This window comes from Erinaceus europaeus, chromosome 19 (assembly GCF_950295315.1).
Source record: "Erinaceus europaeus chromosome 19, mEriEur2.1, whole genome shotgun sequence".
Lineage (NCBI taxonomy): Eukaryota > Metazoa > Chordata > Mammalia > Eulipotyphla > Erinaceidae > Erinaceus > Erinaceus europaeus.
Genome location: NC_080180.1, coordinates 53,278,215 through 53,298,693, shown reverse-complemented (window position 1 = coordinate 53,298,693; position 20,479 = coordinate 53,278,215). Strand labels below are relative to the sequence as shown.

General features: G+C 38.4%; 1 protein-coding gene across 2 annotated transcripts in view; it reads right to left on the bottom strand.

Moving 5' to 3' along the window:
- The window catches only part of IQCM (IQ motif containing M), a 322,044-nt gene that overhangs the window by 225,606 nt on the left and 75,959 nt on the right, over positions 1-20,479 (bottom strand). For both annotated transcript variants that reach the window (XM_060178975.1, XM_060178973.1), the window contains exon 6: positions 17,864-17,952. In XM_060178975.1, coding sequence (XP_060034958.1) covers positions 17,864-17,952 — 89 coding nt within the window. The remainder of the gene's footprint in view (positions 1-17,863; positions 17,953-20,479) is intronic.

Sequence of the window (20,479 nt, the reverse complement as noted above, 5' to 3'; positions counted from 1 at the left end):
TGGTAGTGGAGGGGGATCTATAAATTTTCTTCTTTGTTTGTCTCTTATATACTATCATCAAAAAGGAAATAATTCAATAGGAGCAATAGATTTATGTGGATATGAAGCCCTAGTGAAAACCCTTGTGAAAATAAAAGAAAAAAAAACCCTCCTATCCTATGGTTTTGTTAATGTGTCCTTTCTTAAATAAAAAACAAGTTAAAAAAGAAAAAGAAAAAAAACACTAGACAAAATAGAGAATACAAAATAATTGCAACTGAAATTAATAAAACAGTTAAATTTAGTTATCCAACTAACTTGTTTATTTCTATATTTTAGCTTATTAATTTTAATAAATTTTGTTATTAAAAGAAATTTTTATTAGAATCATACACAGTCCTACATGTTTGAATTGTATATTGTTTCAGAAACCTAAAAAGTTAAAAAATACAAATACCATTTTAAAAATTTATGTCCTAGGAGGCCAGGAAGTGGCTCACTCAGAAATGAGCGAGCACAAATTACCATGTGGGAGGATTGAGCTCCAAGCCACCATATAGAACTACCTGCAAAAGCAAGTTTCATAAGCAGCAGAAAGGTGATGCAGTGCCTCTCCTTCTCTACATTTCTAACTATCTCTGTCTCTCATCCTCTAGAGGATGAGAAAGGGGGAAAAAAGGGGGATGCTAAGAGTAGTAGGTAAAGTCATGCTGGTACTGAGTCCCAGATAAATTATGTACTACTAATTAACTGTGGAAGACCATGTCAAAGCACATCAAATATATGACCAGGATTAAGGTTAGTTGTAATCATGAAAGACTAAAGGATTTTTTTTTTTTTTTTTTTGCTTCCAGGATTATTGTTGGGTTTGGTGCCTGCATTATGAATCCACCCCTCCTGGCCAGCCATCTTTTTTCCATTATTATTATTGTTATTATTGTTGTTGTTGTTGTTGTTATTGTTATTGTTGTTGCTGGAAAGACACCTGCAGACCTGCTGTACCACTTGTGAACCAACCCCGCTGCAGGTGGGGAGCACCTGTGTGTGTTTAACCCTGTTCGCTACCGCCCAGTCCCCTCTTCTTATATTTTAAGATTCATCTTTCAAGAAAAGACAAAATTTATCTTTTCACAAGAGAGACCAGCACCCCATTGGTGCTGGAGATTAAACCTGAAACTTTGTGAATATATGCCCTGTGCACTACACTGAGCTTATTTTTCTGACCCATGCATCTGCGTGTGTGCGTGCATGCATGCTTATATGTCTTTCACTGCTTGGGTTCAGTTTTTCAGGTAGAATGCCTAAAATAGACCTACTAGCTTTTTCTGAAATGGAGACCCCAGAACTTCATCTGCAATATTCTTGTCTTTAGGTTCATGATTAGTCGACAATTTGTTCTGCTTTACATCTTAACTCTTTTCCAGCCACCAGGTTCCAGATGCTACCATGATGCCAACTGGACTTTCCTGAGCAGATGACCCCACCAATGTGTCCTGGAGCCCCACCTTCCCAGATCCCCACCCCACTAGGAAAAGAGAGAGACAGGCTTGGAGTATGAATCAACCTGTCAACGCCCATGTTCAGCGGGGAAGCAATTACAGAAGCCAGACCTTCCACCTCCCGCACCCCACCTTCTGGTCCATGCTCCCAGAAGGATAAAGAATAGGGAAGCTCTCAAGGGGGGTGGGGGTAATTGTATATGGAGTTCCGGTGGTGGGAACTGTGTGGAACTGTACCCCTCTTATCCTATGGTCTTGTCAATATATCCATTTTATAAATAAAAAATAAAATAATAAGAAAGAAACAGACAGCAACACTATAACCACTGTAGAACTGAGCTTCCTCCAGTGCGAGGGGGTCCAGATTCAAGCAAGCATTCTTCATAATGTTTTATGTATATATCTCTCTTTTAATGATAAGTGAATGATCTCATTTTTAAACACAGTAAGATAAAATGTGTCAGCCAGTGTATTTGATATGCGGACTCTCTCAAAAGCCTAGACCAAGTAGATTAGAAGCATCCAATAGCACAGCTATATACAAGATACTGGATACTGTACAGCAAACCATAACAAAAGGACTTTTCAAAGTTAACCCAATTAACAAATAATGTGATGATAACATTAACTATCGATTGTCTTTTTGAACCCTAAGACAGCAGAAACCTCAGATCTCCACTATAGAGCCCCTACTTCCCCCAGTCCTGGAACCCTTGGATAGGGCCCACTTTCCAGTATGCATCTCCCAATCCAAACCAAATAATATTGCATCCGCCGATCACAACCTAACCAACGCAACGATTGCCACCTCAACATGCTTCACCTCAGACTGTGTCCAGAGACTTCACGTGTGGAATGACAACCCTTCAGCTTCATTACTCGGTTGAGACCTTTCCTTTTATAGTACACTCTAATTTCATCTCAGGTAGTTCACTTTCTTTTTTTTTTTTATTTATTTTTATTTATTTATTCCCTTTTGTTGCCCTTGTTGTTTTATTGTTGTAGTTATTATTGCTGTCATTGTTGTTGGATAGGACAGAGAGAAATGGAGAGGGGAGGGGGAATACAGAGAGAGGGAGAGAAAGATAAGACACCTGCAGACCTGTTTCACCGCTTGTGAAGCGACACCCCTGCAGGTGGGGAGCCAGGGCTTGAACCAGGATCCTTATGCAGGTCCTTGTGCTTAGCGCCACCTGCGCTTAACCCGCTGCGCTACAGCCCGACTCCCAGTAGTTCACTTTTTAACAAAGTCCCATAACCTAGATATACACCAGTTTCTGTGAGAGAGAGCTTATGTTCACACATATCCATAAACTACTGCAAAATATATACCTGAAAGCAGAAGTACATTAGAGTTTGCAGTGAGTACCTCCCTAACACTTCCTCTGCACTATTCCAAGCTTGGGATCCATGATTGCTCAACAAATTGTTTGGCTTCGTATGTTAACTCTCTTTTCAATCACCAGGTTCCAGATGCCACCAGGATGCTGGCCAGGCTTCCCTGGATTGAAGACCCCACCAATGTGTCCTGGAGCTCAGCTTCCCCAGAGACACACCTTACTAGGGAAAGAGAGAGGCAGACTGGGAGTATGGACCGACCAGTCAACGCCCATGTTCAGCGGGGAAGCAATTACAGAAGCCAGACCTTCTACCTTCTGCAACCCTCAACGACCCTGGGTCCATGCTCCCAGAGGGATAGAGAATGGGAAAGCTATCATGGGAGGGGGTGGGTTATGGAGATTGGGTGGTGGGAATTGTGTGGAGTTGTACCCCTCCTACCTTATGTTTTTGTTCATTAATCCTTTCTTAAATAAAAAATTTTTTTAAAAAGAGTGAAAAAAAAATGTGTCAGCCATGTAAATATTCCCCCAATGTATTTATTTCTCAATCAATTTTTTTTCTACACAGAAATCAAACATCAGACATACGGGGTGTGGGTAGATTCTATAACATTCAAGTATCTTTATTTCCATGTTTTAGACTTATAATCCTTAAACCAAATAAACTTGTAAAATATTATGTGGCAAGTGTAGAAGCTACTATGACCTTGAATTATTAATTTCAACTTCTTCAACTGATACCAGGGAGAACTATCTTAGGCATAAAAATAAATTACAAATTTTGTTGGAAGATTGCCTTTAAAAGGGCAAATTAAGGAAGAATATCTTCCTTTTTGTTATCTGAAAATTAATTTAAACCATTGTGAATAAATTAGACAATGTTAAGATTTTGGCTGTATTAAAATTTAAATATAAAAGTTAAATTTCTGACTGTGTTTCAAAACTAATTCCAAACATACAGTGAGCAGAGATAGAAAGCATACCTTCGAAGAAGGTTCTCAAAGATATTTGCCTTTTAGACCTGATGGTGTAAACCAGTATGACATTTAATACATGATCCTCTTAAAAACTACTAGGTTTCAGTAAACTTTCAAGTCAAACCACACTGGTTTTTATTTGTTTCTAAGCAAGGGAAAGATAATATATTTCCCCAGCATAATTTCACTACCTAGTGCTTAAAAGATCCATAAGTATGAGAGAAATGTTCCTTATATACACTGTATTTCCCTATGGACATAACTAAGCACAAACTGATAAAATGAAAGGTCATAAAATAAGAAATCCATTTTCATACCCATTGGTGTGTAATTGAAAAGATTCCTTGAATAGTTGCTATAAATTAATTCCAACTTAAAAGTAGTGAAATATTATACTTCTTGCAAGGCAGTCAAGAATGACAAAAAGTATTTTCCCCGGTTAGCAAGGAAGGGATATTCTGTGATCTCAACAGTTAATGCCTTCATCTATCTAAACTATAAACCCATCTCATGGACTGAACAGGAAAATTTGGAGCTCCTTCAAAGCTCAATCATCCATATACAGCAGAGATTCTCACTGGTACAAAGTACATTTTAGAACACCAGAATATTGTTCCAGGATATTAAATTTGAATAATGACCGGCTTTGATCTCCCTATGAGTTAGGACACAGTAATGAATAGTCTCAGATTTAGCATAGATATTTAAACTATATTTAGGGACACAGACATGTCTACTGGCCCATAATATTTGTATTAGTTTTTGTCAGATACAGTAGAAAATATATCAGTTATTATTTTAATGATAATGATAAACATGTTAGTTACCTAGTAGAACTTATAAGCAATACAGTACCTAGCTATACTTAAATTAAAGACATTTTCATTCAGTAAGGAATAGATCAATTACTACTTACTTAAACACGTTTCTTCATTTTAAAATCAAAAGTGTTATTTACTACAAATACCCTCAATCAGACATTTCCTAAATATAGGCTTGCTAATAGAGCAGCCCTTCCTCATGGTCAATCTAATTCATGCTGTATTGACTCCTCTCTCTGCCCAACTCATAACTCATTTTATGTCTCTCACTCACTATCTGTAAAAAGAGGAGAAGGAGGAGGACAACAGAAAGAAAAAAGGAATTAAGCCAGGAACCGTCCAATAAAATGAGAAGGTATGTATATATCACACAATCAAAAATAAGTATATTTAAAGTGTCAAAGTGCACTTGAGGTGAGCACCTGATTAAATCATCTCTCTCTCCCTCCCTCCTACTCTCCCTCCCTCCTCTCAATATCTCTGTCTCTATCCAATAAATAATTTTGAAGACAAAGAAGAATGTTCATTGGGAGAAAAAATACAAAATTGTGTGAACAGAAGGCTGACTAGATGCATACATACTTCATTATTACATAAGAAACAAGTCACCATTATGCATAAAGTACATATTTTAATTATGAAATATTAAGTCCTATATAAAGTTACATCCTGTCAAACAGCTCGAAAATTTGTCAAAGAAGATATCCCAGGGCCAGAAATACTGCAATAGTTACACACCAGATCTGCATGCCTTAGTCCTAGAGGAGTCCCAAAGGTTCCAGATTAAATGCCCAGCAACACCACAAGCCAGAGGTAAAGAGTATTCTTCCCTGACCCCTAATTAAAATAAATAAAATTTTGGAAAATGTACTACTCTTCAAAAATTAGACAGTTTGATGAAAGATAAGAGCACAGAAAAAAGACCTCTGCATGGGTAGATATCGAATATATGACAGAGATGGCCCTGAAGACCACTGGGGAAGGAGGAACTTTAATGTTTCTAGGACAACTGAGTTGCTTCTGGGAAAGGGAAATGGAAAGATGAATGGCGGCCAAATGGAACTGTACATGTCTCTCATACCTTGCAGAAAATTGATTCAAATGGTAAATTTAAAAACCTAAATATAAAAGAATAATTTAGTTGTTATCTTTGGGAGGTGGTAGGGCTGTGGTAATGTGTGCAGTGTGGAACTATAACAATGTAAACAGGATCTTGTAAACCATATTAAGGGGAGTCAGGCTGTAGCGCAGTGGGTTAAATGCATGTGGCGCAAAGCACAAGGACAGGCAGAAGGATCCCGGTTCAGCCCCCAGCTCCCCACCTGCAGGGGAGTCGCTTCACAGGCAGTAAAGCAGGTCTACAGGTGTCTCTCTCTCCTCCTCCTCTCTCCATTTCTCTCTGTCCTATCAAGCAATGACTACATCTACAACAATAACTAAAGCAACAAGGGCAATAAAAGGGAAAATAAATATTTAAAAAAAACATTATAAATCACCAATAAAACAATTTTTAAAAAAGGAAAGAAACTTGAAAAGGAGAGCACAAAGCAAACCTTGGACTGGGCAGAGTATACTGCACCAAAGCAAAAGACTGGAGCAAGAAGAGGTTGGGTTGGAGAGAAAAGGGTCATGAGGAATTGATGTCCCCCATTAATATGTCAATAACCATACTGTAAACCACTACCCCTCAATACAAAAGGAAAAAAAGATAAAAAGCAATTAACACAATAGGATGCTATGTGATTTAAAATAACTGTCCTTGGCCTCAATCTTGATACCAAAAGCCTCTTAATTCTGTGATTCTATAAATCCATACCATTCCCACCACCAGAGTTCTGCAAACCACTGCTGTTCTCCCAAGGTTTGCAGACAAGGGTTAACCATCATCTCTACAACAATCTGTCAATTTGTATATAACTCCCCCCTTTTTTTCCAGGTTCAGTCCTCTTTTCCCTTCCAAGGTACACGTAAGCCTATCACTACATCCAAATATCTCTCAATTTTTCCTCCTCTCTCTGGAACCTGATGGAGCTGGAGTTCAGAGTCCTCCTATCGTCTTCCTATTACTTCTCCCCCACTGGGAGTAATGGACTAAAGATCTTTATGAGGTTCAGAAAGTAGGAATTCTGGCTTCTGTGACTGCTTCTCTGCTGGACTTGGGTGTTGGCAGGTTGATCCATACCCCCAGCCTGTTTCCATCTTTCCCTAGTTGGGTAGAGCTCTGGAGAGTTGATGTTCCAGAACACATTGTTTAGGTAATCTGCCCAGAAAAGTCAGGATGGAATCATGGTAGAATCTTCAACTTGCTGTCCGAGGCTGCAGATCTTTCAGCTGTAGGTTATGTATTTAATTGGGTTTCTTGTATTTGTCTGTTGTTTTGGGGGAGAGCCAATCCAACACCGTTACTCCTTGACCACACCTCCTGTAAGTCTAAGATATGTATCTTCATATCACAATAAACATTTACTAAGTACACATGCAATCTCTCCTGAAATCTCAGAAATTAACTAAAATTAGCTATTTCTCTTAAGTATTTCCTTGAACAATGTATTAAAAGTTTCTTCATCCCAGAATTCCTGATGTTTGTTATTAGAAATACTACTGATTTTTACCTATGCCTTCATGCGTGTAAGAATATGTCTGCCCTTGGGTCCATACTCCCAGAGGGTTAAAGAATAGGAAAGTTATCAGGGGAGGGGGGTGAGATACAGAGTTCTGGTGGTGGGAATTGTGTGAAGTTGTACCCCTCTTATCCTATGGTTTAGTCGATATTTCCTTTTTATAAATAAAATTTTTTTAAAAAGAAAAAGAAGAATATGTCTGCTTGATTTTTAAGGTGTGTTTCTTTGTCTATAATACCACAAGGCCTGCTTAAGGAAGGACCACAGGCTGTCCTTTGTTACAACTCCTGCACTCTGAGGCAGAAATCTAGAGTAGGTCATTAGTTAAACTATACCAAGGTCACAGGCCAGGGTAAAAGTCACATGCATTGTAGATAAACTCTGACTACCAGCATTTTTTTGAAAGTCTGGGTATATCACAGGATGACAGAAGGATAAACTCAACTATTTCTTATGGAATCAAAGAAGTGTAATAGATGTAATGACATTTAGACAATGACCAGTATAGTTTTAAGCTTTAAATATCCCTACATGCACTCTAATGTCTCTCCCCCATGAGAAATATATACTCACCTTTCCATATGATGTATAACTGTCTGTTACATACACCTTGACATTTACCTCATGATGGATGTAAACTTAAAATCATATTTGGGGGGCCAGAGGGTGGCGGAGCTAGTTAAGAACATATATTACCATATGTAAGGACCAAGATTCCAACTGCTGCTCCCCACCTGCAGGCGGGGGGGGGGGGAAGCTTCATGAGTGGTGAAGCTGGTCTGTAAGTGTCTATGTTTCTCTTGCCCTATCTATTCCTCTCATTTTCTCTCTGTCCTGTCAAGTATAAGAGAAAAAAAGGGAAGGAAGGAAGGAAGGAAGGAAGGAAGGAAGGAAGGAAGGAAGGAAGGAAGGAAGGAGAGAGAGAAAGGAGGGAGGAAAGGAGAGAGAGAGGAAGTGAGGGAAGGAAGGAATGGAGGGAAGGAAAGAAGGGCAGGAAGGGAGGGAAGGAAGGAAGGGAGGAAGGGCAGGAAGGGAGGGCAGGAAGGGAGGGAAGGAGGAAAGAAAGCAGGGTATGTCCACAGGAGTGGTAGATTTGTAGTGCTGACTCTAAGCCCCACCAATAACCCTGCTAGCAGGAAAAAGAAAAAAAAAATGATTTTAAGTCTTTGATCTTCCCCGTTCCTATTTGATTTTATGCATGATCTTATCAATAAATACTCTGTCAGAGTTCTGGACAGGGTCATTCACTTGATATTTCCCTGTCTCATAATATCTGCGTTCATCCCTCCAGTTAATTTCAGGGATGTTCATCCCTCCAGATATCTTCTTGGGATGTCTGAATTTAATCTCTCTCATCCTTAAGGCATGACATCTCAGAGTCCTGGAGACTGGCTAAGGTTCTCCTCTCGTAGTTGTCTTACAATGAACAGGGATATACCTGGATTCAAGAAATTTAATTTTTTAATTGCTTTATAATGTAACCACTGTCATATGCATACAATTGCATTATGTAACAGGCACCCAAAGTTTTCTTCCTATACTCTCACCCTCTCCCTCCCCAAGTCTTTTGTTTTGGTTCAGTACACCATGTCCAGTCCATGCTTCACTTTGTGCTCTCCCTCCTCACCCCTACCTAAAGTCCTGCTAATATCTGTCCTTCTCTTTTTGGCTTATCTCACTCAACATGATGTCCTAAAGTTCCATCCAAGAGGATGCAAAGGAGACAACCTCGTCATTTTTTACAGCTGAGTAGTATTCCATCATTTTTTATATAGACCACTTTTTTTTTTAAGCCAATCATCTTATATCAGACTTCTGGGTTCTTCCATGCTCTGGAAATTACAAACTGTGCTGCTATGAACATAGATATACACAGATCTCTTCTGATAGGTGTTCCTGTTTCCTTTAGGTAAATCTCCAGGAAAAGAATTACTGGCTCATAGAGTAGGTCTATTTCTAGTGTCCTAATAAGTCTCCAAATTGCTTTCCACAATGGTTGGACCATTTTTCACTTCCACCAGAAGTGCAGAAATCTCCATATCCTCGCCAACATTTGTTATTTCTGTCCTTTCTGACGTAAGACATTCTTACAGTTGTAAAGCAGTCTCTCACTGCTGTCTTTATTTGCATATTTATCTGAATATTTCTGGTAATCTTCCTTCAGGAGGAGATCCAGAGGGCCAACAGATATATGAGAAGGTGCTCTAAGTCAAGAAAGTTCATTCTTATCTTGGACTGGAAACTCTTCTTTCTACATCCCACAAGTATCAGAGAATTGCTGAGTACTGTTTATATCATTGCATATACATATCTATCAGCATTAAATGTTTTATTGTTTAGAATTTGGTATATTAAAATATTTTTTCTAATTTTTCTAAAGAATATGAGGCAAGACATATTTTCAGACAATAAAACCCCTGAGTTTACATGAAATATCTGTTAACATGAGCAGAAGGGAATCATGTAAAAAAATCTGCCTTTTCTATTATATTGTCACATACTAAAAGAGCAATGCACACTAATTTATAACTGAATATATGACTAACAATCCAAAATTACATAAAGTGCAGTAACATTATTGATAAATCTGCAAGATTAATCAATTAGGTACTTTAGAAACATGTATAGTAATCAGAAACAAAATTTAAAGATTAGAATCACATAAGCCAAATTTACACTACCCTATAGCTCATAACACTAATGCATCAAAAATACTCATTTTCAAGCTACACTATGCTGAATCATAACATTCTGTCTTGGAAATTACAAAATTTTGTAATTTTACCAAGTTAATAGATAAATGTATCTATGAGAGTGTGAACATAAAACAATACAGTAAATGGGTGAAATAGAGAACTAAGAATCTGAAGCCTGTTACTTCATATCCCATTACAATATTTGCCTTTTTTCTTTCTTTGTTGTGGGGATTAATGGTTTACAGTCAACTATAAAATACAGAAGTTTGTACATGTGTAACATTTCTCAGTTTTCCACACAATTCAACTCTCTTTAGGTTCTCCTCTGCCATCATGTTCCAGGACATGAACCCTCCCATACACCCCAGAGTCTTTTACTTTGGTGGAATACACCAAACCCAGCCCAAGTTCTTCTTGTGTTTTCTTGTTTTTTAACTTTTTTTATTATTAGTGATTTAATAGTGGTCAACAATATTGTGGAATAAGAGGTGTACAATTCATATAATTCCCACCACCAGAGTGCCATATCCCATCCCCTCCATTGGGAGACTCCCTATTCTTTATCCATCTGGGAGTATGGATCAAAGATCTCTATAAGGCAGAGAAAGTGGAAGATCTGGCTTCTATAATTGCTTCTCTGATTGGCATGGGCTGTATTAGGTCGATTCATACCCCTAGCCTGTCTCTATCTTTCCCTTGTGGGGTAAGGCTCTGGGGAGGTGAGGTTCCAGGACACACAGGTGAGGTTGTCTGCCCAGGGAAGGCAGGTTGCATCATGGTAGAATTTTTCAACTTCTGTCTATGAGTGATATTGTCCCGTATTCTTTCTTCCTTCTGTTTCTGACTTACCTCACTTAACATGATTCCTTCAGGCTCCATCCAAGATGAGGTAAAGAAAGTGAAATTACCATTTTTAATAGCTAGGTAAGATTTCATTGTGTATATATACAACAACTTTCTCAGCCATTCATCTGTTGTTAGGCACCTGAGCTGCTTCCAGGTTTTGGCAATTACAAATTGTGCTGCTATGAATGAAGAAATATACAGATCTTCTTGGATGGGTGTGTTTGACTCCTTAGGAGATATCCTTAAGAAAAGAATTGCTGGATAATAAGGAATTCTTGGGTCCAATTCAAGCCATGTGAGGTTTCTCCAGACTACTCTCCAAGGCATTTGGATCAACTTACATTCCTACCAGCAGTGCAGAAGGATTCCTTTGTGGAGACAACCTCTCCAGCATTTGTTGCTACTACTTATTCTGGTGTATGACATCCTTACAGGAGTGCAGTGCTATCTCGTTGTTTGTTTGTTGTTGTTGTTTGTTTGTTTAATTTCTCTGAAAATCAATGACTTGGAGCATTTTTTCATGTTTGTTGGCCGTTCAGATCTATTTTGTGGTGAATATTCTGTTCATATCCTCTGTCCACTTTTGGATGGGGTCATTTGTTTTCTTGTTGTTGGGTTTGGTGAGCTCTTTATATATTTTGGTTATTAGCCTCTTGTCTGATGTATGGCATATAAAGATCTTTTCCTATTCTGTAAGGGGTCTCTTTGTTTGGGTGGTGGTTTCCTTTACTGTACAGAAGCTTTTAATTTAGTGTAGTCCAACTGGTTTATTTTTGTTTTAGTCTTCTTAGTAACTGGATTTATGTCATTGAAGATGCCTTTAAAATCTACATGGAAAAGTGTTCTGCCAACACTTTGCTCTAAGTATTTGATAGTTTCTGGTCTAACATCCAAGTCCTTCAACTACTTGGAACTTATATTCTGTTTGGTGAATATATAGTGGCTCAGTTTCATTCTTCTGCATGTTTCAACCCAGTTTTTCCAACATCATTTGTTGAAGAGACTCACCTTTCCCTATTTAATAGACTGGGTACCTTTGTCAAAGATTAGATGTCCACAGGTGTGGGGAATTACTTCTGGGCTCTCAATTCTACTGATCAGTGTATCTATTTATGTTCCAGTATCAAGCATTTTTTATTGCAGTGGCCCTGTAATACAATTTGAGATCTGGGAGTGTGATGCCTCCAGTTTTGTTCTTCTAAAGATTGTTTTGGCAATTCTAGGTCTTTTCTCGTTCCAGATAAACATTTGTAGCTTTTGTTATATTTTCTTTGAAAAAAATAAAAATCATGTGGGATTTGATGGGGATTGCATCAAATTTGTATATGGCTCTAGGAGTATATTCATTTTGATGATGTTAATTCTAACACATGGAAATGGAATATCTTTCCACTTCTTTATGTCTTTCTCTATTTCCTTGAATAGTGACTCATAATTTTCAGTATATAAGTCTTTAACTTCTTTGGTTAGGTTTATTCCTAGATATTTTATTGTTTTTGTTGCTATAGTAAAAGGACTTGATTTCTGGATTTCTTCTTCTGCTACCTACCTAAGTGTTTGCATAGAGGAATGCCACTGACGTTCGAATGATAATTTGTAGCCTGACACCTTACTGTATTGCCTGATAATTTCTAAGAGCTTTCCGCTGGATTCTTTAGATCTTTCTATGTATACTATCATATCATCTGCGAACAGTCGAGAGTTTGACTTCTTCTCTTCCAGTATACATCCCTTTAATTCCTTGTTCCTGCCTGATTACTATGGCAAGAACTTCCAAAACTATGTTGAATAGTAATGGTGATAATGGAAGCCCTGTCTAGTATCTGATCTAAGGGGAAATGCTTCCAGTTTCTCTCCAATGAGTTTAATGTTGGGCTATAGGTCTGCTATATATGGACTCTACTATCTTGAAGAATTTTCCATCTATTCCCATTTTTGTAGTGTTTTGATAGTAAAAGGATGTCAGATTTTGTCAAAGGTTTTCTCTTCATCTATTGATATAATCACGTGTTTTTTGGTCTTGCTTTTATTGATGTGATAGATAACGCTGACTGATTTACATATATTAAACCAACCTTGCATCCCTGGGTTAAACCCCACTTGGTCATGATGAACACTCTTTTAATATACTGCTGTATCTGGTTGGCTAGAATTTTGTTAAATGTTTTAGCATCTATGTTTATCAGTGATATTGGTCTTTAGTGTTCTTTTTGTTGTGTCCCTATCTGCTTTTGGTATCAGAGTGATGTTGGCTTCATAGAAGCTGGCAAAGAATATTCCTGTGTCTTCAATCTTTTGGGAGAGTTTTGAAAGTAGAGGCATTAACTCTTACTTGAAGTTTTTGTAAAATTCATTTGTAAAACCATCTGGTCCAGGACTATTATTCTTGGGAAGGTTTTTGATAAACGTGTCAATTATTTTGGCTGTGATTTACCTGTTCATATTTTCTAGTTCCTCTTTGTTTAATTTTGGAAGTTTGTAGGTATCTAGGAACTTGTCATTTCTTCCAGGTTGTCTGGCTTGGTGGCATATAATTGATTACTGAAACATTTTTAATATTCTGTTCCTGTGTCTAATATAGGGAAAGTTAGACTGGCTATGTCTAGCTTTCTAGTTCTATTTCCAACTCCAACACCATCTTCCTAGATAATACTTTCAGCCCACCAGCATGTTCACTGTGGGCTCAGGCAAAAATAGTAAAGTCATGGGCCTCTTGGAATATACCTAAAATACACTTCCTAGCTTCTTTCAATATGAAGACCCCAAGGGAGTCGGGTGGTAGCGCAGCAGTTAAGCACAGGTGGCGCAAAGCTCAGGACAGGTGTTAGGATTCCGGTTTGAGCCCCTGGCTCCCCCACCTGCAGGGGCGTCGCTTCACAAGTGGTGAAACAGGTCTGCAGATGTTTGTCTTTCTCTCCCTCTCTCTTTCCTCCCCTCCTCTCTTCATTTCTCTCTGTCCTATCCAACAATGACAACATCAATAACAACAGCAACAGTAAAAACAACAAGGGCAACAAAGGGAAAATAAATATAATAATAAAAAATTTAAAAATATGAAGACCCCAAATCTCACCTGCCATATTCTTACCTTTAGATTCCTGCTTATTAAGCAATTTGTTCTGCTTTATATCTTAATGCTTTTCAGCCACCAAGTTGCAACTGCTACCATGACACCAAACTGACTTCCCTGGGCTAAGGACCTTACCAATGTACCCTGGAACTCCACCTCCCCAGAGCCCTACCCCACTAGGAAAAGATAGAAACAGGCTGGGGGGATGGATCAACCTGTCAACACCCATTTCCAGTGGAGGAGCAATTGCAGAAGCCATACCACCCCCCTTGTGTACCCCATAAAAATCTTTGGTCCATACTCTTAAAAGGATAGAGAATAAGGAAGCTTTCAGTGGAGGGAAGGGGATATGTAACTGGTAGTATGAGCTGTGTGGAACTGTACCCCTCTTATCCCATAATCTTGTCAATCACTATTAAATCACTAATAAAATAAAATATTTCAATTATTTCACTAGATTTTTTTTTGTTCAAGTAGGATTTTTATAAAATCATAAAAGCATATCAGGGAGTTGACTGTCAATCCTGCCATCCTTCCATAAGGCTGTAACTAACTAGTATTCTCACAATTATTTATTTATTTACTCATGTATTAATTCATTTTGGTCATCACTGGGGTTGTATCATTCCAAGCCAATGTTTTCAGATAGAAAGACAGAGTTAGAAAAAAGGACACCACAGCACTAAAGCTTCCCTCTGAGCAGTGGTCAGACTTGAATCAAAATCATATGCATGACAAAGCAAGAGTCAAATGAGCTATCTTGCCAGCTCTCAACAACCATTTTAGAATGCTTTCCTATCCTTTGTTTAGCACTAAACAATGGCCAAATCCCTGTACTGTAAATTCAACATATGTCAAAAAAAGGCTTAAATTTCTATATTCAGACTAAAGCCAGAATAATTATTGAACCCTTAATGAATTAAGATTCTTAAGAGAAGACATGATTTATCTGAGGTCATTTTGAAAAAGAGTCATTCTTCTTCCACCCTAAGATCCCTAATCTCATTTGCTCTGTTCCTACTTTTTGATTCCTGTTTATTAACCATTTTGTTTTACTCCATACCCTACCACCTTCCAGCCACCAACATGCAGACACTATCATGATTCCATCCTGACTTCTCTGGGCAGATTACTTCACCAATGTGTCCTGGAACCTTGACTCTCCAGAGCACTACCCCACTAGGGAAAGATAGAAACAGGCTAGGGGTATGGATTGACCTGCCCATAGCCATGTCTAGCAGAGAAGCAATTATAGAAGACAGAACACCTACCTTTTGCACCCCCAAAATAATTTTGATTCATACTCCCAATGGGGGAGAAGTGATAAGAGGAGATAAGAAGGCTCTGCACTCCAGCTTAATCTGGACATAGACAGAAAGTGAAAAAAGGCAGGGACATTTATATGTAGTAATAGTGTTATATGTGGCTTAGAGGGGGAGAGAGAATGGGACCTGGAAGAAAAAGGGGCAATTCTGTACAAAGGTAAACAGAGTTTTAGAGATGATAGTTAACCCATGTCTGCAACCTTAGGAGAACTGGTGTGGCTTGCAATGGAGGGACTGGGGATTCAAAACTCTGGTGGTGTGAACAGTATGCAATTATACCCCCACTGACATGTAATTTTGTAAATCAACATTAAATCACTAATAAAATATTTTTTTTCAAAAAGAGGCACTCAACAACCCTTACATGATGCCAACAATTCTAAATATCATGGAATTAATATAGTTTTTAGTTTGAGTTATTTAAGGACTTTAAACCACAGTTATGAGGGTTGTCAATTTTCAAGATTATTATCTATTAAAACCATACTACCTATACCTTGTGAGATTTTTTTAAATGTATTCACTTCACATGTATATTTAACTCCAGAAAGAATTGAGACCTACACATTATTCTGCTACCCTTAGGCTTCAATATCTGACCAAACCTTTATCTGTGAATCAATATAACAATCAAAGTGTTAAAACAGACCTATTGAGCAGCTTTAAGATTCTGGAATAGGCATTTACATATATTAATGGTATGATGAATATAGGTTGGATTAATGAAAATGTGTTGCATAAGACTCAATGATTGTACACTTGCTGCTATAGTGGTGAGCATAGCTGCCTTCCATATAAGAATCAATGATTCAATTTCTTCTATAATAATCCAAAGCTATAAAATACAACTTGAGAAAGGAAATTTTATGCAGTTGTAACATGAAAAAACAAGGATTTTATTCTGAAAATTTAAAAAATAATAGTAATTTCAACTACATCAAATTGAAAAGCTTCTGCACAGCCAAAGAAACTATCACACAAACAAAGAGAACCCTCACAGAATGGGAGAAGATCTTCACATGCCAAACATCAGACAAGAGACTAATCACCAAAATATACAAAGAACTGAGTCTTTTTAATACGTAGGCTGAGTCTTTGATATGTTGACTCTCTCAAAAGCCTAGACCAGGGAGAACAGAAGCAACCAGTAGCACAGCTATATACAAGATGCTGGGTATTATACCCCAAACCCTAACAAAGGGACTTTCCAAAGTTAACCCTATCACCAAATAATGTGACAATAAAAATAACTATCCATTGTCTTCTTGAACCCTAAGACAACAGGAACCTCACATTTCCACTATAGAGCCTATATTTCCCCCAGTCCTGGAACCTTAGGGTGGGGCCCACTTTTCTGCATGCTTCTTTCAATTCAAATCAAATAATATTGCATCCGTGGATCACAACCTAATCAACACAACGAGTGCCACCCCAACATGCTTCACTTCAGACTGTGACCAGAGATTTCAGGTGTGGAATGACAATCCTTCAGCTTCATCACTCGGGTGAGACCTTTCCTTTCATAGCATTCTCTAATTCCATTCCAGGTGGTCCACTCCCCAATAAAGTCCCCAAACCTAGATATAGTCCAGGTCCCCTGAGATAGAGCATAGGTTCACCCATGCCCATAAACTAGGGAAAAATATATACCTGAAAGCAGAAGTACACTAGAGTTTGCAGTGAGCAGCCCCCCCCCCCCAACACTTCATCTGCACTATTCCAGTCTTTAGGTCCATGATTGTTCAACAATTTGTTTGGCTTTGTATGTTAACTCTCTTTTCAGTCACCAGGTTCCGGATAACAGCAAGATGCTGACCAGACTCCCCTGGACAGATGACCCCATCAATGTGCACTGGAGCTCTGCTTCCACAGAGCCCCACCCTACTAGGGAAAGAGAGAGGCAGACTGGGAGTATGGACCGACCAGTCAACGTCCATGTTCAGCGGGGAAGCAATTACAGAAGCCAGACCTTCCACCCTCTGCAACCCACAATGACCCTGGATCCATACTCCGAGAGAGATAGAGAATGGGAAGGCTATCGGGGGAGGGGATGGGATATGGAGATCGGGTTATGGGAATTGTGAGGAATTGTACCCCTCTTATTCTAAGGTTTTGTTAATGTCTCCCTTCTTAAATAAAAAAAAAAGAAAAAAAATAACTTCCATGATTAATTCCTCTCTATAAGAGTTTTCTTTTAATGACAGCCTGAAGCTCAAGAAAATTAGTAAAAAGTGAAAAAGAAAAGAGAGAGAGAAAAAAAACTACAGAGTAGTTTCTTTGAATCATTAGCCCCCAAGGTCTTCAACTAGTTTACCAAGTTACAGAAAATTTCTTGATTATACTTTAGGTACTTTTAAAAATCATCTATATTTTTTGTTGAATTGTGTATTTTCTAAAACAACAGTTCAACTGTAGAGAAACTTTTTAAAATCACAAAAATTTGTCTTCATAATTCCCTAGTACCTTCAATATTCATATATATTTTTTAAATTCTTTCTCCAACTTTAAATAATATGATTGTAAATGTGTTATTAGTATTTGTTTTTTAAATCTATTTAGCTTTGGCAATATTTCAAGTGAGATATAAAAGAAAATATGTTTAGTAATAGCTGCTGAGTTTGCATTTCAAATGAATGCAAAATAATTAATATCACTGTTTTGCTACCAATTCTTACACAATGAAACTCACCACTTCCTATCAGGTTCCACACAGAAAAGGAGGTCATGGACTTCAAGGGCAAGTTAAGTTTGTTGGGGTAGGCATCCAAAACTCTGCTCCTAAAACAGAAAGTTAAGAGGTTTTAGTGGTTCGAAGATGCAATGAAGAACTTCACTTTCTTAGCCATAAATCTAAAAGCACAATAATATTCAATTTTGTTTTCCTTCTGCAAGTCACATAGAAATTGAAAAAGAAGAAGAAATCACACTTTTTTTTTTTTTGCCTCCAGAGTTATGGTTTGGGCTCAGTGCCTACACTATGAATCCACTGGTCCTGGCGGCCATCTTTTTTCCACTGATGTTGCTGCTGCTGGATAGGACAGAGAAAATTGAGAGAGATGGGGAAGACAGAAAGAGGAAGATACACACCTGCAGACCTGTTTCACTGCTTGTGAAGTGACCACCTTGCAGGTGGGAAACAGGTGGCTCGAACTGGGATCCCTGATTAGACCTTGAGCTTCGCACTATGTGCACTTAACCTGGTACAATACTGCCAGACACCCCCCACACACACACACACACATAGGTAAAATATTCTATAAGTTTTCTTTTTTTTTACATTTTGAAGACTTTTTATTACTATTTATTCTTGGATAGAAACGGAAAGAAATTGAGAGAGGAGGGCCAGATAGGAAGGGAGAGAGACACCTGCAGCCCTGCTTCACCACTCGTGAAGCTTTCCCCCTGCAGGAATGAATACTCTATTTCTTCATATTTTGAGCAAGGAAAGTTTTTATTAGGTCCATATTTATAGCCTATCTGAAAATGTTATGTATCATCTTGAAGTTAGTATTTTTTAATATTTATTTATTCCCTTTTGTTGCCCTTGTTTTATTGATGTAGTTATTAATGTCATTGTTGTTGGATAGGGCGGAGAGAAATGGAGAGAGGAGGGGAAGACAGAGAGGGGAGAAAAAGAAAGACATCTGCAGACCTGCTTCACCGCTTATGAAGCAATGCCCCTGAAGGTAGGGAGTTAGGGGCTCGAACCTTGGGCTTTGCGCCACCTGCACTTAACCTGCTGCACTACCGCTCAACTGCCAGAAGTTAGTATTTTTCAAGCAACCTTCAAGGGAATAGTAAGAATATTATATACAAATTGTTTCCCAGGTGTCTATTAGGGTTCTTTGTTGTTATTACTGTTTTGTTTGTTTCTTCATTTTGCCACAAAGGTTAGCACTTGGGCTCAGTGCGTGTATGACAAATCCACGCCTTCCTTTTATTTTTTCCCTCTTTCATTTGATAGGTAAAAGAGAAATTGAAGGGCTGGGCTGTGGTGTGAGGGGTTGGGCTGTGGCACAACTGATCAAAGTGCACATATTACAAAACACAAGGACCCGGGTTCAAAACACCCATTCCCCACTGCAGGGAGTCCACTTCATGAACGGTGAAGCAGGTCTGCAGGTGTCTTTCCTCCTCTCCATCTCCCCATCCTCTATCAATTTCTCTCTGTCCTATCTAATAAAAAAAAATAGAAAAAGGAAAAAGGAGCCACCAATATTAGTACTTAGCACTTAAACCCACTGGCACTAAGCCCCAGCGATAACCCTGGTAGCAAATGAAAGAGGGGGGATGGCGAAAAAGGGGGCCCAGACAGGTTAAGTACACATAGCGCTAAACACAAGGACCCCTCTCCTGTCCGATAACAACAACAAAAAGGAAGGGAAGGGAAGGGGAGAAAAAAAGGAAGGAAAGAAAGAAAGAGGGAGAAAGAGAGACCCAAGGCTTACTTCACCACTCATGGAGCCTGCTTTCTGTTTCCACTTCTGTTGTATTTCTCAGTTTCTGTTTATGATGAGATAATCCCATATTCATCTTTCTCTTTCTGGTTTACCTCACTTAAGGTGATTACTTTAAGGTACATCCAAGATGAGGTGAAGAAAGCAAATTCATCATTCTTAATAGCTGATTAGTATTCCATTGTGTATATATACTACAACTTTTTCACTCACTCACCAGTTGTTGCACACCTGGGTTGCTCCCAGGTTTGGGCTATTGCAAACTGTGCTGCTATGAACATAAGTATACACAGATCTTTTTGGATGGGTGTGTTTGATTTCTTAGGATATATCTCCAGGAAAGAATTCACTACAGCAGAAATATCAATAAAATACCTAGGAGGTGAAAGACTTGTATACTGAAAACTATGAGTCACTATTTAAGGAAGTAGAAGAAGATACAAAGAAATGGAAAGAAGGGCCCAGTGGTGGTGCACCCAGTTAAGCACACATAGTACTAAGCGCAAGGACCCACACAAGGATCCAGGTTCAAGCTCACTGCTTCCTACCTGTAAAAGAGAAGCTTTACAAGTGGTGAATTAGGTCTTCGGGTGCCTGTCTTTCTCTCTTCCTCTCTACCTACCCCCCCCCCCTCAATTCCTCTCTGTCCTACCCAATAAAATGAAAAAAAAAAAAAAAAAGAGCAAGGAAATCAAAGCTGTGTGTTTTTACTGCTTTACCAATCACTGTTTCAATAGCTGCCATTTTGCTAGACCAAGTAGGGTTTAGGCTTAAATTAAGTAGAGACAGAAAGGAAATTTTTTACAGCTGATAAATTCCCCCAAAAAATATGTTCTCTCATTGTAATG